This window comes from Chiloscyllium punctatum, chromosome 36 (genome assembly GCF_047496795.1).
Source record: "Chiloscyllium punctatum isolate Juve2018m chromosome 36, sChiPun1.3, whole genome shotgun sequence".
Lineage (NCBI taxonomy): Eukaryota > Metazoa > Chordata > Chondrichthyes > Orectolobiformes > Hemiscylliidae > Chiloscyllium > Chiloscyllium punctatum.
The window spans coordinates 49,006,103-49,025,585 of NC_092774.1; the positions used below are offsets into that span (position 1 = coordinate 49,006,103).

At 47.0% G+C, this 19,483-nt stretch overlaps 1 protein-coding gene across 1 annotated transcript in view; it reads right to left on the reverse strand.

Moving 5' to 3' along the window:
* Positions 1 to 572: 572 nt before the first annotated feature.
* LOC140460484 (targeting protein for Xklp2-like) overlaps positions 573 to 19,483 on the reverse strand; it is an 81,195-nt gene continuing 62,284 nt past the window's right edge. Inside the window, exons 5-8 of the mRNA XM_072555033.1 lie at positions 14,306 to 14,442; positions 10,690 to 10,835; positions 5,919 to 6,080; positions 573 to 782 (exon numbers count right to left, since the gene is read on the reverse strand). Coding sequence (XP_072411134.1) covers positions 720 to 782; positions 5,919 to 6,080; positions 10,690 to 10,835; positions 14,306 to 14,442 — 508 coding nt within the window. The 3' untranslated portion in view covers positions 573 to 719. The remainder of the gene's footprint in view (positions 783 to 5,918; positions 6,081 to 10,689; positions 10,836 to 14,305; positions 14,443 to 19,483) is intronic.

The window sequence follows — 19,483 nt, forward strand, 5'->3', positions numbered from 1 at the left end:
TAGTTTCTTTACTCAGTGGTAGGGTGTGGAATTCACCACCTGCAACAGTTGGAGAGTCTATTCCTTTTAAAGGGTAATTACACTAAGTCATTGGATGGACGATGTATGTTAGATAGGCTTCAGATTAGTTTCACATGTCAGTGACCAGAGGGCTGAAGGCCCTGGTACTGCATTGGAATGTTCTACCTTCAGTGTGTTTACTGGCTAAAGGGCACAGTAAAAAAACCAAGGTGCAGAGGTGGACCAACCACATTTAGATGGCAGAGCAGGTTAGATATGCCCATATCCCCTGGGTGATGGAGTCGGCAGAGTCTGTGGCAACTAGTGTTCACTGGCACAAAGCAACTGGGGTGAGGGTGGAGGTCAGTGTGGAAAGGGGAGCCCATGGCTAATAAATGCTGGTAACTGCAGCCAACCAAGAGCTGGTGTGTAAAATGGAGACTGTTCCACGTGGCCAAGTTTCTGGTCAAAAAGCAACAAAAGGACAGAGCTAGTGTCAAACTTTTATTGATAAAAATAATTCAAACATTTACATTTGTAGGAAATTGACAACAACTTGCGAGAGGGGGAAATGGAAGAGGAGAAAGAATCACTGTCAAGCCATTTGACTTTGAGCTCAAGCAAAAAGTCAGGAGGAAGCTTACTGTGACAAGTTAGGGGATGGTCCCCACACGAGTCAGGCAATGCAAGAAAGAGAATCTGTCACTGATCACAACTGGCTAAAAACATCTTTGGACTGTCCAACGTTTCCCAATCTTGTCATTTCGGAAGCGATTTTGCTCCTGCGAGTGCCAGAGAGAGAAAAAAAAAAACAAAGGAGAGGTTAGTAAATGTTTGCTTGTGTAACACATCGGATAGAATACAGAGAACATTGGAGCTCCTTAAAAACAAAGATGTCCAGCCTGGAGGCTGTCCTGCCAAACTTCATTTAGCTGATCCTGGGGGAGTGATTCCCTTGAGGGGGAGGAGTTTGGACAAAGAAGAAAATTACAGCTCAGCAAGAGGCCCTCTGGCCCACTATCTAAACCAGTCACCTATTTTAAGGTGAAGAATGTGTTGCTGGAAAAGTGCAGCAGGTCAGGCAGCATCCACGGAGGAGAATCAACATTTTGGGCATAAACCCTTCTTTGGGCTCATGCCTGAAATGTCAATTCTCCTGCTCCTTGGCTGCTGCCTGACCTGCTGATCGCCAACATCTACAGTCCTCACTTACTCTGACCTATTTAAGGGTCTGGATCCCTCTGCTCCCTGCCCATTCATTTACCTGTCTAGATACATCTCATGTCATTGCACCTGCCTCTACTGGCAGTGTTCAATGCACCCACCACCTTCTGCATGGAAAGTTTTCCCCTCCCCTTTAGGAGGTGACCTCTAGTAATCAACTCCCCCACACTGGGTTTGGAGGTGGGCAGGGGGAAGCTTATTATCCACCCTGTCTAACTCATTTTGTAGGTTTCAATTCAGGTGCCCCCCCTCAACCTCTGACTTTCCTGATGAAAATAATCAGAATCTACACAGCCTCTTCATAGAGTGCCCTCCATAACCAGGCAACATCCCAGTGAACCTCCTCTGTATAGAATGATGGAACCTTTGAACAGGCAAAATTGTTGGAGACTTGACATGGTCAATCTGGGAAGACCATTTCCCCATTGAGTCTAGTACGGAGCACATTATCTCAGAATAAAAGGGGTCACCCATTTCAGACAGAGAACATCCTCACCCAGGGTTCAGTCAGAGTCTTTACCACCGAACTGTTGAGACTGGGTCATTACATGTTCAAAGCAAAGCTCGGCTTTTACTAAAAGCCAAGGGAATAGAGGATCATGGGGGTGGTCCCATTGCCGACCATGGGGTGATATAATGCTACAGTGATAATGACATGACAATAAAAAGCTTGGCTTATTTGAAGGACGTGGGATCAAATCCTTCTAACTGACATCAACATTTACATTTCTGATCTGGAATCAAACAGCTTTGTCATGAAACAGAACTAGAACAGTACAGCACAGAACAGGCCCTTCAGCCCACGATGTTGTGCTGACCATTGATCCTCATGTATGCACCCTCATTTCTGTGAGCATAAGCATGTCCAGTAGTCTCTGGAATGTCCCCAGTGACCTCACTTCCACAACTGCTGCTGGCAAAGCATTCCATGCTCACACAACTGTGTAAAGAACCCACCTCTGACATCCCCTCTATACTTTCCTCCAAACAGCTTAAAACTATGACCCCTCGTGTTAGTCATTTCTGCCCTGGGAAATAGTCTCTGGCTATCAACTATATGTGTTGCATTATCTTGTATACTTGAAAAGAGGGGACCTAATTGTCGAATGAAAACAAGTCTGAGCTCAACCTCCTAAGATAAGCCCTCCATTCCAGGCAGCACCCTGGTAAACCTCCTCTGAACCCTCTCCAAAGCATCCACATCTTTCCTATAATAGGGCGACCAGAACTGGACACAGTATTCCAAGTGCGGTCTAACCAAAGTATTAGAGCTGCAACAAGATCTCACAGCTCAAACTCAATCCCCCTGTTAATGAAAGCCAAAACACCATATGCTTTCTTAACACCCCTATCCACTTGGGTGGCCATCTTGAGGGATCCATATACCTGCATCCCATGCAGGTTCCTCCACACTGCCAAGAATCCTATCCTTAATCCTGTACTCTCCTTTCAAATTTGACCTTCCAAAATGCATCACCTCACATTTATCCAGGTTGAACTCCATCTGCCACCTCTCAGCCCATCTCTGCATCCTGTCAATGTCCCACTGCAGCCTACAATAGCCCTCTATACTGTCAACGACACCTCCAACCTTTGTGTCATCTCCAAACTTGCTGACCCATCCTTCAATCCCCTCATCCAAGTCATAAATAATTACAAACAGTAGAGGCCCAGGAACGAAGCCCTGTGGAACACCACTCACCACTGACTTCCAGGTAGAATACTTTCCTTCTAGCACTCAGTCTTCTGTTGGCCAGCCAATTCTCTATCCAGACAGCTAAGTTCCCCTGAATCCCATTCCTCCTGACCTTCTGAATGAGCCTACCATGGGGAACCTTGTCAAAGGCCTTGCTGAAGTCCATATACACCACATCCACTGCTCGACCCTCCACTTTTCTAGTCACATCCTCAAAAGAACTAAGGTTTGTGAAGCATGACCTGCCCCTCACAAAGCAGTGTTGATGGCATTTAATCAAGCCATGCTCTTCCAGATGGTCCTAAATCCTATCCCTCAGAATCCTGTCTAACACCTTGATGACAGATGTGAGATTTACTAGCCTGTAATTGCCAGGGATCTCCCCATTTCCTTTCTTGGAGGGGAATTACATTTGCCTCTCTCCAGTCCTCAGGTACGATGCCAGAGGAGAGGGAGGATGCAAGGATTTTCACAAGTGGCAAAGAAACTGCATTTCTCATTTCCCAAAGCAGCCGAGGTCAAATCTGGTCCGGGCCTGGCGACTTGTCAATCTTAATGTTTGACTAAATTCTCAGCATATCAGCTTCCTCTACCTCTATCCATTCCAACATGCACACCTGCTCTTCAAAGGTTTCATTCACTACAAAGTTCATTGCTTTCATAAAGAAAGAAGCAAAAAAACCTTCCCCTGCCTCCTCAGACTCCACACCAATTCCCTGCGCTATCCCCGATTGGCCCTACTGACCATTCTTATTCCTGAAGTGGAAAATGCCTCTGTTCTCCCTAATCTGTTTTGCCAAGCCTTTGTGTGCCTGCCCCCCCCCCACCACGTCCTGGCTCTCCTCAGACCATTTTTGAGCTCCTTCCCCACCTGCCTGTAATCCTGTAGAGCTGAGCTTGACCCCATCTTCCTCCACCTTACGTAAGCTGCCTTCTTCCTTTTGACGAGAAGCTCCACTGCTCTCGTCATCCAAGGTTCCTTTATCTTATCCCTTCTTGCCTGTCTCAGAGGGACATATTTATTCATCATTCACAACATCTGTTCCTTAAACGGTCTCCACATGTCTATAGTGCCTTTACCATGGAACAATTGCTCCCAATCCATGCTTCCTAATTCATAACTAATCACATCATCGTTTCCTCTCCCAATTAAATATCCTCTCATTTGGCCTAATCCTCTCCTCCATAGCTATGGAGAAGCTTGTGAAACTTGAAAGGGTTCAGAAAAGCTTTACAAGGGTGTTGCCAGGGTTGAAGGTATGAGCTATAGGGAGAGGCTGAACAGGCTGGGGCTGTTTTCCCTGGAGCATCAGAGACTGAGGGGAGACCTTAGGGGTTTATAAGGTCTGAGAGGTGTGAAAAGGGTAAATAGGCAAAGTCTCTTCCCTGGGGGGAGAGAGTCCAGAACCAGAGGGCATGGTTTGGGGGGAGGGGAAAGAGGAGAGACGTAAGGGGCAACTTGTACCACCCCCTGTGGAACATGTATGGAATGAGCTACCAGAGGTGGTGGAGGCTGGTACAATTTAAGAGGCATATGAATAGGAAGGGTTTGGAGGAATGTAGGCCAGGTGGTGGTAGGTGGGACTAGACTGGGTTGGGATATCTGGTCAGCTTGGACCAAAGGGTCTGTTTCTGTGCTGTACATCTGACTAGCTTTAACCAAGTATCGTAAACATCCATTTGGCCCACTGTCCTTTAAATCTTCCAGTCTTACTTGGTCTGAATCGAAGTGGGACTCCGATCGATTGTCTCTGACAATGGTGGTTGGGCATTAAATGAATCTGAAGAGTGATGTTGTCCACACAAGGACAGATACAATGATCCTATTTATTGGCCTTAGGCATGACATCACTTATTGTGAACCCTTGCCCATAAGTCTTACAGGTCTGAGGGCCACAATACCTTGACGTGCTCGTGGGGGAAGATGGTGACTGTTTGGTCATGCTACAGGATTGACAATTCCAGGACAGGCTAGTGTTTTGGGGAAATGGGTTCAAAACCCACCAAACAGCAGAGGTGTCAAGATTTTGTCCTGTGAGTGCAGGCAGAACAAAGTGTTTTTAAAATGATACACATGACATGTAATTGAACATTAGTTGTTCAAGATACATTGGAGTCAAGGTGGAATACAGACATGGATAGACTTACACACTAGTGATGAACAAGGCACGTTCCTTCTGCCTGCCATCCATGTGGTCGGTTTCTAGCTTGGGGTTAACATGGTCGAGGTTTAACTATAGCTCAGAGACTGACTTCACTGCAAATCAAAACCCACTTTAAACCGGAAGGAATCTTGAATGGTGTCAGAGAAACAGGGACTACAGATGGAGAGCAGAGGCAACACTCATACTGGGAAAGCTCAGCAGGTCAGGCAGCATCCAAGCAGGAGAATCAACGTGGAGATTCCCAAAGGCCTTATTGCTCAAAATGTCGACTCTCCTGCTCCTCAGATGCTGCCTGACCTGCAGTGCTTTTCCAGCTCCAATTAAACCTCGTGTCCAACTGTGCACTTTGACTAATCTACATTCGAGATCTGTAGAGTGAGCCAGCCACATTTTGCTATAGTTTGCAAGAGATACAGTCTGACCAGTGCATGGATCATGTTGGTAACATGTGACAGGTCACTAAACTAGCTTTCCTCATTCTAAACATCCCCAGAGGGGGGTCGGGTTTGCTTACATTAGAAAGCCTAGTGTGGAAACAGCCCTTTGGCCCAACTAGTCCACACTGACGGTCTGAAGGGTAACCCACCTCGACCATTTCCCTCTGACTAATGCACCTAACACCATGGCCATACTAAATTGCCCGATGCACATCTTTGGACTGTGGCAGGAAACCCACAGACAGACAAGGTGCAAATTCCAGAGGCTGGAATTGAAACCAGGTCCCTGGTGCTGAAGCAGTGCTACCCACTGAGCTACCAGGCCACCCAAAAGGGGCAATCCGTTTAGTTAATTGAGAAGTGGATAGAAGTGAAGAGACACAAGGGATGTTGTACCTGGAACCTGTGCTTGTCCTGGGCGCTGCCTCTAGTTCGATATTCAAATCGGTTAATGAATTCAGCCATTGGCACGAATGGTGTCCCCATGTCATTCCTTTGGATCCATTGCCCAGATAGTTTGAATGGCTTTGGCACAGTGCAACCCTGGAAAAAGTAAGTCTGCAGCAGGGAGACAAGAGGGAAGGCACTCAACATTAGAAAAAAGTAGCAGCAGTTGCACTTTACTGAGTAAGTGATTGTGCAGTCTTCTGCCTGGAAGACTTACCCATTTGATAGCTACATGTAGAGTTATAACCTCAGCAGGTGACTGACACCCAAGGCAAACAATGTCAAGAGACAGGCAAAGGTGACCAAATATTAACGCCTGGGAGATGGAGATGGCCTCAAGTTTGATGAGGAATTTACTAACTCACTCAAAGTTTGATAGGATCTTCCTAATAAGAGAAAGCTCCTCACCATCCTGACTTAACGCTGACTCAGTGGCACTGAAGTAACAAATTCCTGGAACTTCCCAACAGCATGGTGCTTTTTCATGGATAACTGCAGTGATATCTCGAATAGCTCATCCCACATTACAGCTGAAAGCGATAGACACTGGCTTAGAAAGCCGGGAAGTTGTTTCCATTCGGCTAGGATCAATGGGCAGAGCTTTGGAATTAGAGGGGGGGTCATTTTAGAACAGAATGGAGACATTCTGTCAGCCAGGGAGTGGTAGACCTGTGGAATGCATTGCCATAGAGTGCAGGGGAGGCTGGGACATGTCTTCATGGCAGAGATAGCCCTGAATTCTTCAAGAATTAATCTATGGGGAAGAGTGGAGTTGAAATGCCCAGCTATAATTAAGTGTTGGAATGGACTTGCTGGGCTGAATGGCATTATTCCACTCCTGTCTTACAGTCAAACACTACCTTGCTGGTGATGTCCCCATCCCAGAAAAGAAAGTTGGATGGAAGATAGCATTGGTCTTTGACTGATGTTACTGACCAAGTATTTATACTGCCCTGCTCCCAAGGAAGTCAAGATTGGCTTGTTCTCTACTAAGTAGATCCATATACTGGAACAGCATTTGTACACACTTCAATCCCTCTCCATCCAATCCCTTAACACTGGCTGTCCTAGAGCATGTTTGGAAGGTTAAATCCCCTACTCCATAGCCACAATATTCTTACAGATAAGAATTCTTGTTACAAATTTGTTTGTATTGCCCCACTGACTATAAGGGGTCTATAACAATCCCAATAAAGTGATCCCTTATTTCAGTTCCACACAACCAACTTGATTGAAAGTATTCCTGCGAATATCCTCCCAAAGTGCAGCTGTAATGTTATCCCTAATCACAAGTGCCTTCTCCCCTCATCCTTCCGATAGGAAGGAAATTGAAACATGAAGCTGCTGGTCCTGTCCTTCCCCAAGGCACATCTAATTGCTCGGGAAATCTCAGTCCCACGTTCCTAACCATGACTGGAGTTCAGCTGCCTTCCCTGGTAGGCCTCTTACATTGAAGAGAATACTGTTTAAATCTATCAGAGCTCTTGTTTGACCTTGTCCCTGCCTGCCCTCACTCCTTTCCTGTACCAGTCTCAAACCGACCTTACCTCCCTCTCCCTGGGTCCCCACCCTGCCCTTTTACAGGTCAAAGTCAACCTGAGCAGTTAGAGCTAACCTCCCCACTAGTATCTTCGTTCACTTTCAATTCAAGTGCAAACCATCCTATTTGCACCATTCACTTCTACCCCGGAGATTCCAGTGATCCAAACATTGGAATCTCACCCCTGCACCAGCTCAGCCACCCACTCAACCTTCTATCCCTACTTCCTGAAGCTTAGGGATAACTGGATTACTCCCAGTGGCACACTTTGGATTCCTGCCTAACTTTCTATAATTTTCTCCCTGATCTCATTGGATGTTGGTTCCAATATGTACAACTATCTCCTGCTGGTCCCCTCGCCCCTTGAGGAGATTCTGAACCCTCTAACCCCTGCAACTGCAAGAAATGCAAAACATGCACCCACACCCCCCAAAGGATCCTTCCATATCCAAGTTTACCTGCACCTCCACACCCCATTTACTGCATCCACTGCAGCCTCTACATTGGGGAAGAGGGGCCACCTATTGCAGAATGTTTGAGGACACCTGCACCAACCAATCCAACTGCCCCATGGCTGAGTGCTAACTCTCCCTCCCCCCAATAACACGCAAGTCCTTGGCCTCCTCCATCACCAGATGGTAACATGACACCTGGAGGAAGAGTGCCACTTCTGGCTAGTATCCCTCCAACCATACAATGAATGCAGATTTCTCCAGCTTCATTTCCCCTCTCCTCCCCCCCCGCCCCCCACCCTCAGACACAGCACTGCCTTCTTGACCTGCAATCTTCAACCTCTCTCCACCCCACCCTGGAGTATCACCCTCACCTTAACCTATCACATTCCCAAGACCCCTTCAAGTCCCTCCCTCCTTTTTATCTTTGCCTGCTTGGCACACCCTCATTCCTGATGAAGGGCTTCTGCCCAAAACATTGATTCTCCTGCTCCTTGGATGCTGTCTGACCTGCTGCACTTTTCCAACAAAAGATTTCTCAACTCCAATCAGGCCTGGATCCTGATCCCCTCCAATTGGATTTCCAGCATCTACAATTTAATCCAGGAATGTTTTCAAAATTAAAGTCCCCCCTGCAGATAGGCTGCATAAATTACAGCCTAGGAACAGGCCCTTCAGCCCTCAAGCCTATCGAGCCAGGTCCTCTATCCAAACCGGCCCTATTTTCTAAGGGTCTGTATCCCTTTGCTCCCTGCCCATTCATGTAGCTGTCTAGATACATCTAGAAATGACACTGTAGTGCCCACATCTAATGGAAATTCATTCCAGGCCACCACCACCCTCTACATAAAGGCCTTGCCTATCTCTAACTTCCCCTCACAGCTCCTAGTAATCAAGTCCCCCACTGTGCAAAAGCTGCTTGCTCTCCACCCTGTTTATACCTTGATTTTGGTCGACCTTAATTAGGTTCTTCCCCCTCCCATCTTTCTAATGAGGAAAAGAAATCCCTATCTACAACCTCTCCTTGTAGCTCGCACCTTCCACACCAGGCGACATCCTGGTGAACCTCCTCTGCACCCTCTCCAAAGCATCCACATCCTTTTGTGGGATGTACGGACCAGAACTGTGCAGTGTTCCAAACACAGCTGAACCAAAGTCTTACACAAGAGTAAGATGACCTAACTTACTCAACACCCTACCTGTGGAAGGAAAGTTCGGGTTGTTTCTGTTGTAGGAAACTCAGCCAAGGTCAGAGAGAAACATCCATCAGGAGATGGATATGTAATGCAGAGTAAGTAACTTGGTGGCTTGGAGGTAGGATACCTTAATGGCCATAACCATCAGGTAAAAATTATATCCATTCTAAAATCTTCTGCCCATTGTCCAGGAATGTGCTGAAAGTGTGGCCTCACTTGTACCCATACAACTTAAATATTTATCATCTTAATCACTATATACACACTAATATCACAGAAAACCCAGATAGTATTGACCCTTGCTTCTGTGAAGACCCAGTTTTAATGGGGCAGTGCTTTCTTCACTGTAGGCTTTTGCAGTGTGTGACTATCCAGCTAGGTATTCTTTGAATATCTGTTACCCAGGGATTTGGGTTCAATTCCACCTTTGGGTGATTGTGTGGAGATTGCTCAGAGTGATCTGGTTTCTTTTAAGAAAGGATTCCCTTCACAGGGTTTAAACAGGCCCTTTGGCCCAATGTCCACCCAGACCCATTTCCCTCCAACTAATGCACCTAACACTATGGGGCAATTTAACACAGCCAATCCACCCTAATCTACACATCTTTGGACTGAGAGGAAACTGGAGCACTCGGAGGAAACCCACGCAGACACGAGGAGAATGTCTGTGTAAACTCCAAACAGTCACCTGAAGCTGGAATTGAACCTGGGTCCCTGGTGTGGTGGGGCTACATGCCAACCACTGAGCTACTGTGCTACTAATACTGGTCAAGCCAGCACTGGTTTCTTGAGGGGCAAATCAAGAAACACCAGTCCATTGTTTGTGTGGGCTTCCCCCATTTACAAGGATGTTGCTAGGGTTGGAGGGTTTGGACTATATAGGGAGAGATTGAACAAGCAGGGACTGTTTCCCTGGGAGCAGAGGCTGAGGGGTGACCTTTATAGCATTTACAAAATCATGAGGGGCATGGATAGGATAAATAGGCATAGTCTTTTCCCTGGGGAAAGGGAGTCCAGAACTAGAGGGCATAGGTTTAGGGTGAGAGGGGAGGATAAGACCCAAATAGCAACCTTTTTCCAAACAGTAGTATGGTTATGGAATGAGCTGCCAGAGGAAGTGGTGGAGGCTGGTACAATTACATCTAAAAAGGCATTTGGAAGGATATAGGAATAGGAAGGGTTTGGAGGGATATGGGCCAGGTGCTGGCAGGTGGGACTAGATTGGGTTGGGATATCTGGTTGGCGTGGATGGGTTGGACTGAAGGGTCTGCTTCTGTGCTGTACATCTGACTGTGCAGGCTAGGTGGATGGGAAATGCAAGGAGGTGGGGAGGGGAAAGAGGGGAGCTTAGAGGGTCACTGTAGTCTTCATGACTGGACTGGTCATTATATGAAAAGTGACATGACAAAGGACTTGGTTATGTAGCCTGCTAGAGATTAATCCAAAATCAATTGTAAAGAGGGAGAGAGATTGTCCCTCATCTTGACTGTAGTGCATTAAATCAAGAGCCAAAGAAATGCTGCATCACTTACTGAAGGTGGGTATTTGCGGAGCTCCTGGGCAAAGTTGAACTCTCTATAAACTGGGTCTAACCTGGGCTCTCTGGAAAGGGTTCTTCCATTTGGCTGGTTGGTGGTCAGTCTCCTGGATGAGGGGTTCCTCTGACTGTGTTGGCAGCCTGTGGAAAGAGAAGCCAAAACAAAGTCAACTTGACCACTTCCAGCATTGATAGATCAGTGCCAATCTACTGATCATCCAGGGCATTCCAATCAGAATCCCAAACATTGGCCAGAAATGGCATTGGTCGAGCTGTAATAGGGCTGCACAGCAAGTAACCAGATTCCAGAGGCTGTCCACCATCTCCTGAAGGTGAATGTCAAGAGTGTGAGGAGATACTCCCCATGGGCCTTGAGGTGAAGTGAAGCTCAATGCCAGGCCAAAGCTAGCTGATTGGTTGACCTTGGTGATCGAAGTAGTGTCAGTAATTGTACACTATTTACATGGTCACTACAGTAGGTCACCAATGCTCCTTGGACAGCTTCCAAATGCTGACTACTTCCATCCACAAGAGGGTAGGTCAGCAGATACATGGTGACACCAGCAAGTGTCCCAACCCAGCCTGACATGGAAACACATTCCTTCCAGGTCACTGGGTGGAAAGCTTAGGAGCTCCCTCCTGAAGAGTACGAGTGCACAGACACCTCAGACCGCACTGGTTCAAAGGTAAAAGGTCACCTTCTTAAAAAGGAGGGAGGATAGTCAATAAGTCTGAACTAGAATCAGAGGGGAAACAGGCACTTGGGCAGAGCACGTCCATACCAAACTTTTCCAAGAGTATCCCCTGCAGACCCATTCCGCCCTAAATGCACCTAACCTGCACTTCCCTGAACCCCATGGGCAACTTAGCACAGCCAATTCACCCTGACCTGTGGGAAGAAACCAGAGCACTTGGGAGGGTCAGACACTTTTTGGCACCAATTGGCCCCGCTGTTTTGACACTCATTACAGTGGTGTCAATTCAGAATAAAAGTCTTGTTTGGCTAAAGGAGAGGATGACTAACAACCTGATGTTATTTTCTCAACTAGCGAGAGTTGATAGTCAAAGCTGTAATGACCTGCTGTAGATTCAAATCTAGTTTTATCATTTTCTTGTCAAACACTTCTGCCACCTCCAAGCTTACTTTTACAAATCAGGACTCCTGTCCACCTTCTGAGGACCCCTTCTCCAACACACTCCATCCACCTGGACAACCCATGCTGGCCTATTACCTGCCCTCTACCTCTTCATTTCCAGCTGCTGCCAGGACATTAACCACCTCAACCTGTCTACTGACCCCCCCACCTCACCCTCCACATGCAGCCCTCCCATCCTGACCTCACCAAGCCAGCAGATAAAGGCAGTGTAGTGGTAGTCTGGTACACTGACCTCTACACCACTGAAGCCAAACACCAATTCTAGGACACCTCTTCCTACCACCCCCTTGACCATGACCACCCCCCCCCCCCCCCCCCCGAATCACCAAGCCATCTCCCAGACAATGCAGAACATCACTACCTGAGGAGATCTCCCACCCACAGCTTCCAACCCCAGTCCAGGAACACCACACTGCCTGCTTCTACCTCCAAGATCCACAAACCTGACCACCCTATTCTCAGCATGCTCCTGCCCCACTGAACTCATCTCTACCTACCTCGACACTGCCCTATTCCCCTCGTCTAGGAACTCCCCATATACATTTGAGACACCACCCACACCCTCCAAGACTTCCATTTCCCCAGCCCACAACACCTCATCTTCACCATGGATATCCAATCCTCTACACCTCCATCTGCCATGACCAGGGCCTCCAAGCCCTGTTTCTTCCTCTCCAGACATCCCTAACAGTACCCTTCCACTGACTCCTTTGGTTGAACTGGTCCTCCCACTTCATCCAAAGGGGTAGCCATGGGCACATGTATGGGCCCCTGGCTATGCCAGTCTTTTGTTGGCTATGTAGAGGTCCATCTTCTGTAATTACACCAGCACCACTCCCCACCTCTTCCTCTGCTACATTGGTGCCACCTCATGCTCCCTTAAGGTTGAGCAATTCAACTTTGACCGTTCCATCCTGACCTTCAATTTACCTAGACCATCTGACACCTCCCTCCCCTTCTCGGACCTTTCCATAGCCATTAATGACCAACTTGACACTGACATTTATTAAAATCAAAGCCACTGACTCCCACAGCTACCTGGATTACACCTCTTCCCACCCTACCTCCTGCAAAAATGCCATCCTGTATTCCCAATTCCTCTGCTGTATCTGCTCCCAAGAGGAGCAGTTCACCACAGAACACACCAGATGGCCTCCTCCTTTAGACACTGCAATTTCTCTTCCTGCATGGTTAAAGATGGCCTCCAACACATCTTGTGCACATCCCTCACTTGTTCCCCAGACCCCACCCCTCCAATCATAAGTACAGAACCCCCTGGTGCTCCCCTTCCACCCCACCAACCTTCACAAACCAAGTCTGCTGATATTTCTGCTACCTCCAAACAGACCCCACCACCAGGGATATATTTCCCTCCCCACCCCTTTCCACCTTCTGCAAAGGCTATTCCCTCTGACTACCTGGTCAGGTCCATGCCCCCAACCCACCCTCATCCTGGCTCCTTCCCCTGCAGGAACTGCAAAACCCACACCTCCCTCACCTTCATCCAAGGCCTCAAAAGGAGCCTTCCACATCCAAAGTTTTACCTGCACATCCACCAATATCATTTATTGTATCCATTGCTCTTGATGCAGTCTCCTCTACATTGCTAGGACGTGCCCAGTCTCCTCAAAGTAACTTAGGGAACATCTCGGATACCTGCACCAACCACACTACCCTGTGGCCCAACACTTCAACTCCCCCTCCAATTCTGAGGACATGGAGGTCCTGGCCCTCCTTCACCACTCCCCCAGACACCTGGAAGAAAAACACCTCATCTTCCACCTCAACCCCAGGGCATCAATGTGGACCACAACAGTTTCCTCATTTCCCCTTCCCCACCTTACCCCAGTTCCAAGCTTCCAGCTCAGCACTGTCCCCATGACTTGGCCTACATTTTCTACCTATCCACTCCAACCTCCCCCAATCTATCACCTTCATCCCCTCCCCCACTCACCCATTGGACTCTTGGCTATTTTCTTCCCACCCATCTCTCCACTATTCAGGCTCTGCCTGTATTCCTGATGAAGGGCTTTTGCCCAAAAATGTCAATTTTCCTGCTCCTCGGATGCTGCCTGAATTGCTGTGCTCTCCCTGCACCACTAATCTAGAATCTGGTTTCCAGCATCGGCAGTCATTGGTTTTAAACCAGTGCTTAGATGATCTATCTCGAACATCTTAACAGCACTGAAGAAACAGGCCATTGTAAAGCTGACATGGTCAGCACTAGTCTAACCTGCTTTCTAGAACTTCACCCCCTCACCTTGAGGTATTAGGGCTTGAACAGTTTTCTTCTGTCCAGTTGCTATCAGACCTGAACATGAAGTCTGGTAGGACTTGATTCATGCTTTGAATCATTCAGGGCTACAGGTCAAGTGTGATTAGAATGGGTAGGTCCGCACAGATTTGATGGAGCAAAAGGCCTTTTGAGCTGCCTGTCTAACCTAGTCAGCTTACCTCGCCCAGCAATTGCATAGACCATCATCCTTCGGTTTCGCTTTATGTGTGCTGCTGTCTCCTTTTGTAATTCAGCGATCTTAGCCAGTTCCTGCTCTTCTGTGCTCTTGGGTTTCCAGAATATCATAGGGGACCATCTGAGGGGAGCAACAAAACAATGTCTAGTGTTGGTCTGTCCAAAACCTTATCTAAAAATGTCACCAGTCAACATCTTAAAAGCTGCATCAGGACACCACACAAGAATGCATTGCTGCTGCTCAAACAGGTTTGGTAGATTTGCTATGGAGAGCAGTTAATAAATTAAGCCATTTTAGTCTTCTGTTGGCACCTCCTTGAGGAAAGGGTTTTCTGAAGTTCAATTTGCAGCTATGTTCAGAACAAGCAAGCTTTAAGCTGCAAGGAAAAAAAAAAAAGTATGTTGAAATCTAAAGTCAAGCCTGGCAGTTTCAGGTATTAGATTCTCAGGAAGTGTCCACATGCTGAGCAATCACCATCCTGAGTGGAAGTGCAGACTCTTCCCAAAGCACGTCCTTATGATTGCCAGACAGATGCTACAGAGCTGGTCTTTCTATGTGCAAATTCAGCACAACAAAACAACTAGACATCAGGATCGAGATCCCAGGCTGAGCAGCCATCTCTTTCCATCAGTGGAAAGTCCTCACTCATCAAACAGACTGGTTAAAACATCCACCTCAGTATTCTCACCCCATCTCCCAGCACTTGGCCTATTGCCTTGTAGACCTTGCCATTCGTGTATCTACTTCTGGGGAGGATTTCAGCCTCACCCCTACAGGCACTCTGCCCCCACATTGAACTCTGGAACAATGTGGTCATCTCCATTTCAGTCCTTGACCCTAAAACCATATGATTATAGATCCTCCATCAAGGTCCTTCTCAATGCCCCATTTTATAAACCAGTCCCCTCAGCTTCAAGGAAAAAAAAACACACCCATTGAGTCAAATCTCAACTGCATTTCCAGTCCAGGCAATATTCTGGTCAATGTCTATTCCTCAAGTATGAGAACAAGCCCTAATGTGGATTCCAGAACACCAGGATTCCAGCTATGATTAAACATTTTAGATGGTTTCTGTATCCTCCCTGATCCAAATCTCCATGCCTCAACTAATTCGTATAACCACTTCATTCACCTCTTGATAACTAAAGGGATTAGTGCACAAATGCACTAAGGTCCCTGTGGTCCTGACCTTGCCTGGGATCCTATACTAAGGTGGTAGGTCAGAATTAGATTCACCTGGTCACTGGATCAACTTCCAACTGGGAATGGGGGAAAACCATGGTAATAGTGAGAAAAGAGCAGTTTGAGACTGGTACAGTTGGGAAAAGGAGCAGCTCCATCAAGGCAGGAACAAACTAGAACAGGCTGACTTGCCTTGAAATAGTGCAATTACAGAGGCCTACCAGGGAAGGCAGATGAACTCAGCACAGTTAGGAACATGGGATTGGGATATCATAGCAATTACAGAAACATGGCTCAGGGATGGGCAGGACTAACAGCTTAATGTTCCAGGATACAAATGCTACAGGAAAGATAGAAAGAGAGCCGGGGGGGGGAGAAGGGTGATTTTGACAAGGTATTACAGCTGTGCTGAGGGAGGATATTCCTGGAAATACATCCAGGAAAGTTATTTGGGTGGAACTGAAATACAAAAAGGGATGATTGCAGTATTTCGAGATTGTATTTATAGACACCCTAGTCAGCAGGAATTGGAGAGACCAATTTGTAAGGAGATTTCAGATATCTAAGAATAGAGTGGTTATGATCGAGGATTTTAAAGTTGCCCAACAGACTGGGACTACCAGTGTTAAAGGTTTAGATGGAGAGGAATTTATTAAGTGTATACAAGAAATTTCTGATTCAATGTGGATGTTCCTCCTAGAGAAGGTGTAAAACGACCTATTCTTGGGAAATAAGGCAGGACAGGTGACTGGGGTGTCAGTGGGGGAGCACTGAGGGGCCAGCGAACATAATTCTATTTGCTTCAAAATAGTGAAAAAAAGGATAGACCAGATCTAAAAGTTGAAGTTCTATATTGGAGGAAGGCAATTGATGGTATTAGGCAAGAATTTTCAAAAGCTGGTTGGGAGCACATGTTTGCAGGAATAGAGTTGGCTGGAAAATGGGAAGCCTTCAGGAATGACGACAGGAATATATGGAGACTGTTAAGGTGAAGAGAAATATTGGTAGGTAGAGAGAATGCTGGATGACTAGAGAAATTGACAATATGGTCAGAGAAAGGAAGCAGCATGTCAGGTAGAGACAGGATAGAGGGAGTGAATCCTCAGAAGATTAGGAAGGCAGTCGGAGTAATCAAGAGGGAAATCAGGAGGGCAAAAACAGGGACATGAGAGCTTTGATAAATAGAATCAAGGAGAATCCAAACAGTTTAATAAAAGAATAAAAAAAAGAGGGTAACTTGGGGAGAATAGGGCCCCCTCAGCAAGGCAGCCTATGAGTGGAACCACTGGAGATACCAGAAGAGTATTGTGCATCGTTTTTACTGTGAAGGAGTTGGAAGAAGAGTCTGGGGTAATAGATTAGGACAACACAAAGTTACATTTACAGTTGGGTGGTTCTGGATGGCCCAGAGGTGACTAAATCCTCAACTGATCAGGTATATCCTAGAACTCTGGGAAGCAATTGCTGGGCCTGGGGAGATATTTGTATCACAGATTGTCACAGGGGAGGTGCCAGAAGACTGGAGATTGGCAAATGTGGTGCCACTGTTTAAGGAGAGCAGTAAGGACAAGCCAAGGATCTATAGACTAGTGAGCCTGATGTCAGTGATGGGCACATTGGAGGGAATCAGGAGGGAAAAAGAGTTCCTTGTATTTGGAAGGGCAATGACGGATTAGGAATAGTCAGCATGGCTACATGTGGGAAATCATCTCAAACTAGAGGCCTGTGACCAGCAGTGTTCCACAACAATCAGTGCTGGGTTCACTGCTTTGTCATTTATATAATTATGGATTTGAATGTGACAGATATCATTAGTAAGTTTGAGGATTACACAAAAATGAAAAGGTGTAGTGAACAGTGAAGGAGGTTCTCAGATTACAACAGGATCTTGATCAGATGGGCCAATGGGCTGAGAAGTGGCAGATGGAGATTAATTTATACAAGAGAGAGGTGCTGCATTTTGGGAAATCAAATCAGAGCATTTCTTGTACACTTCATGGTCAGGTCCTGGGGAATGTTGCTGACCGAACAGACCTTGGAATACAGGTTCATAGCTCCTTGAAAATGGAGTCATAGATAGGATAGTGAAGGTGGCATTTGGTTTGCTTGCATTTATTGGTCAGACTATTGAGTACAGGAGTTGGGACGTCATGTTGCAGCTGTATAGGACTTGGTCAGGCCACTAATTTGGTCTCCTTTTCAGAAAGGAGGATGTTGTGAAACTTGCAAGGGTTCAGAAAAGATTTACAAGGAAGTTGCCAGGGTTGGAGGATCTGAGCTATAGGGAGAGGCTGAACAGGCTGGGGCTGTTTTCCCTGGAGTGTTGGAGGCTGAGGGATGACCTTAGAGGTTTATAAAATCTGAACTTGGATGGGGTAAATAGGCAATGTCTTTCCCTTGGGGTGAGGGGGTGCAGAACTAGAGGCATAGATTAAGGGTGAGAGGGGAAGATATAATAAAGAGACCGAAGGGGCAATGCTTTCAGAGGGCAGTGTGTATTGAATGAGCTGCCAGAGGAATGAGGGGCTGGTCTAACATTTAAGAGGCATCTGGATGGGTATAGGAATAGGAAGGGTTGGCAGGATATGGGCTGGGTGCTGGCAGGTGAGATTACATTGGATTTGGATATCGGGTTGGCCTGGATGAGGTAGTCTGAAGGGTCTGTTTCCATGGTATACATGGGAGACTCGAGTCTCCCATTATCTCAATTCATTCACAGGATAAGGCATTGCTGGTCAGACACCATTTAGTACCCAGCTCTCATTGTCCAGAGGGCAGTGGTTTAGAGTCAGCCATGTTGATGTGGGCCTGAATAAGCAAGGACTGCAGTGAATGAGATGGGTCATCCTGACAAATTGTCAAGACATTCAGGGTCATCCAAGTCTTCATTTCACAGGTGACTCAACTCATTCTACCATCTGCCACACTAGAATTCAAGCCTGGGTCCCTTGACCAGAGCTCAAGCAATACCACCACTCCACCCGGACAAGGCTCAGGATGACAAAACAGAGTGCATACATTCGGAATGAACTGTGCAGCACAGGAGGTGGTGCGTTGGCCAGTGCACCGAACACTATTGGACCTGAAACCAATCCATCCTGCCCAGCTCTTGATCCATATCCATCTGCTTCCTGAAAAGCTGCCACTTAGTGTCTGCCTCCACCACCTGGCAATAAATTCCAGCCTCCTCCCACAAAAGCCCGCCTTCCCATCTCCTGACCCACCCCCCCCCCCCGATATTCCAACAAATTCGGACTATCCAGAGATTTGGATGATCAGAGAGATCTGGGAGGGCAGGTCCATTGTACCCTGAAGGTTGCTGCACAGGTGGATAGTGGGCAAGGCGTATAGTATTCTTGCCTTCAGACAGAGTATTGTGTATAAGAGCTGGCAAGTCATGTTAACATTGTACAAGACAGACATTGGTTCAGCTGCATTTAGAATATGGTGTACAGTTCTGGGCACCACATTACCAAAAGGATGTGGACCCTTTGGAGAGGGGGCAGGGATGGTTTATGAGGAGGTTGCCTGGGATGGGAAGTGCTAGCTATGAAGAGGGGTTGAGTAGGTGAGGATGGTTTTCATTAGAAAGGAGGATGTTTTGTCCTGTCTCGGTGACATCCTCAGTGCTTGGGAGCCTCCTGTGAAGTGCCGCTATAGATTTCTCTGGCATTTATTTATAGTAGTGAGCAAAGATCACAGAAGCCCCTCACAGGAGGGGCCCAAGCACTGAGGAGGTCACCCAGATGGGACAAAAACATCCAGAACAAATTCCCAGCTCGGCAAACAGAACCACAACAACAAGCACCCGCACTACAAATCTTCTCAAACCTAGAAAATAGGACATTGAGGGGACCGGATTGATGTTTACAAGATCATAAAGGGTTTCGACAGGGTGGATAGAGACAAGCTTTCTCCCTCCCCCCCCCCCCCCCAGGGTGAAGGATTCAATAACGAGAGGTCACACTTTCAAGGTGAG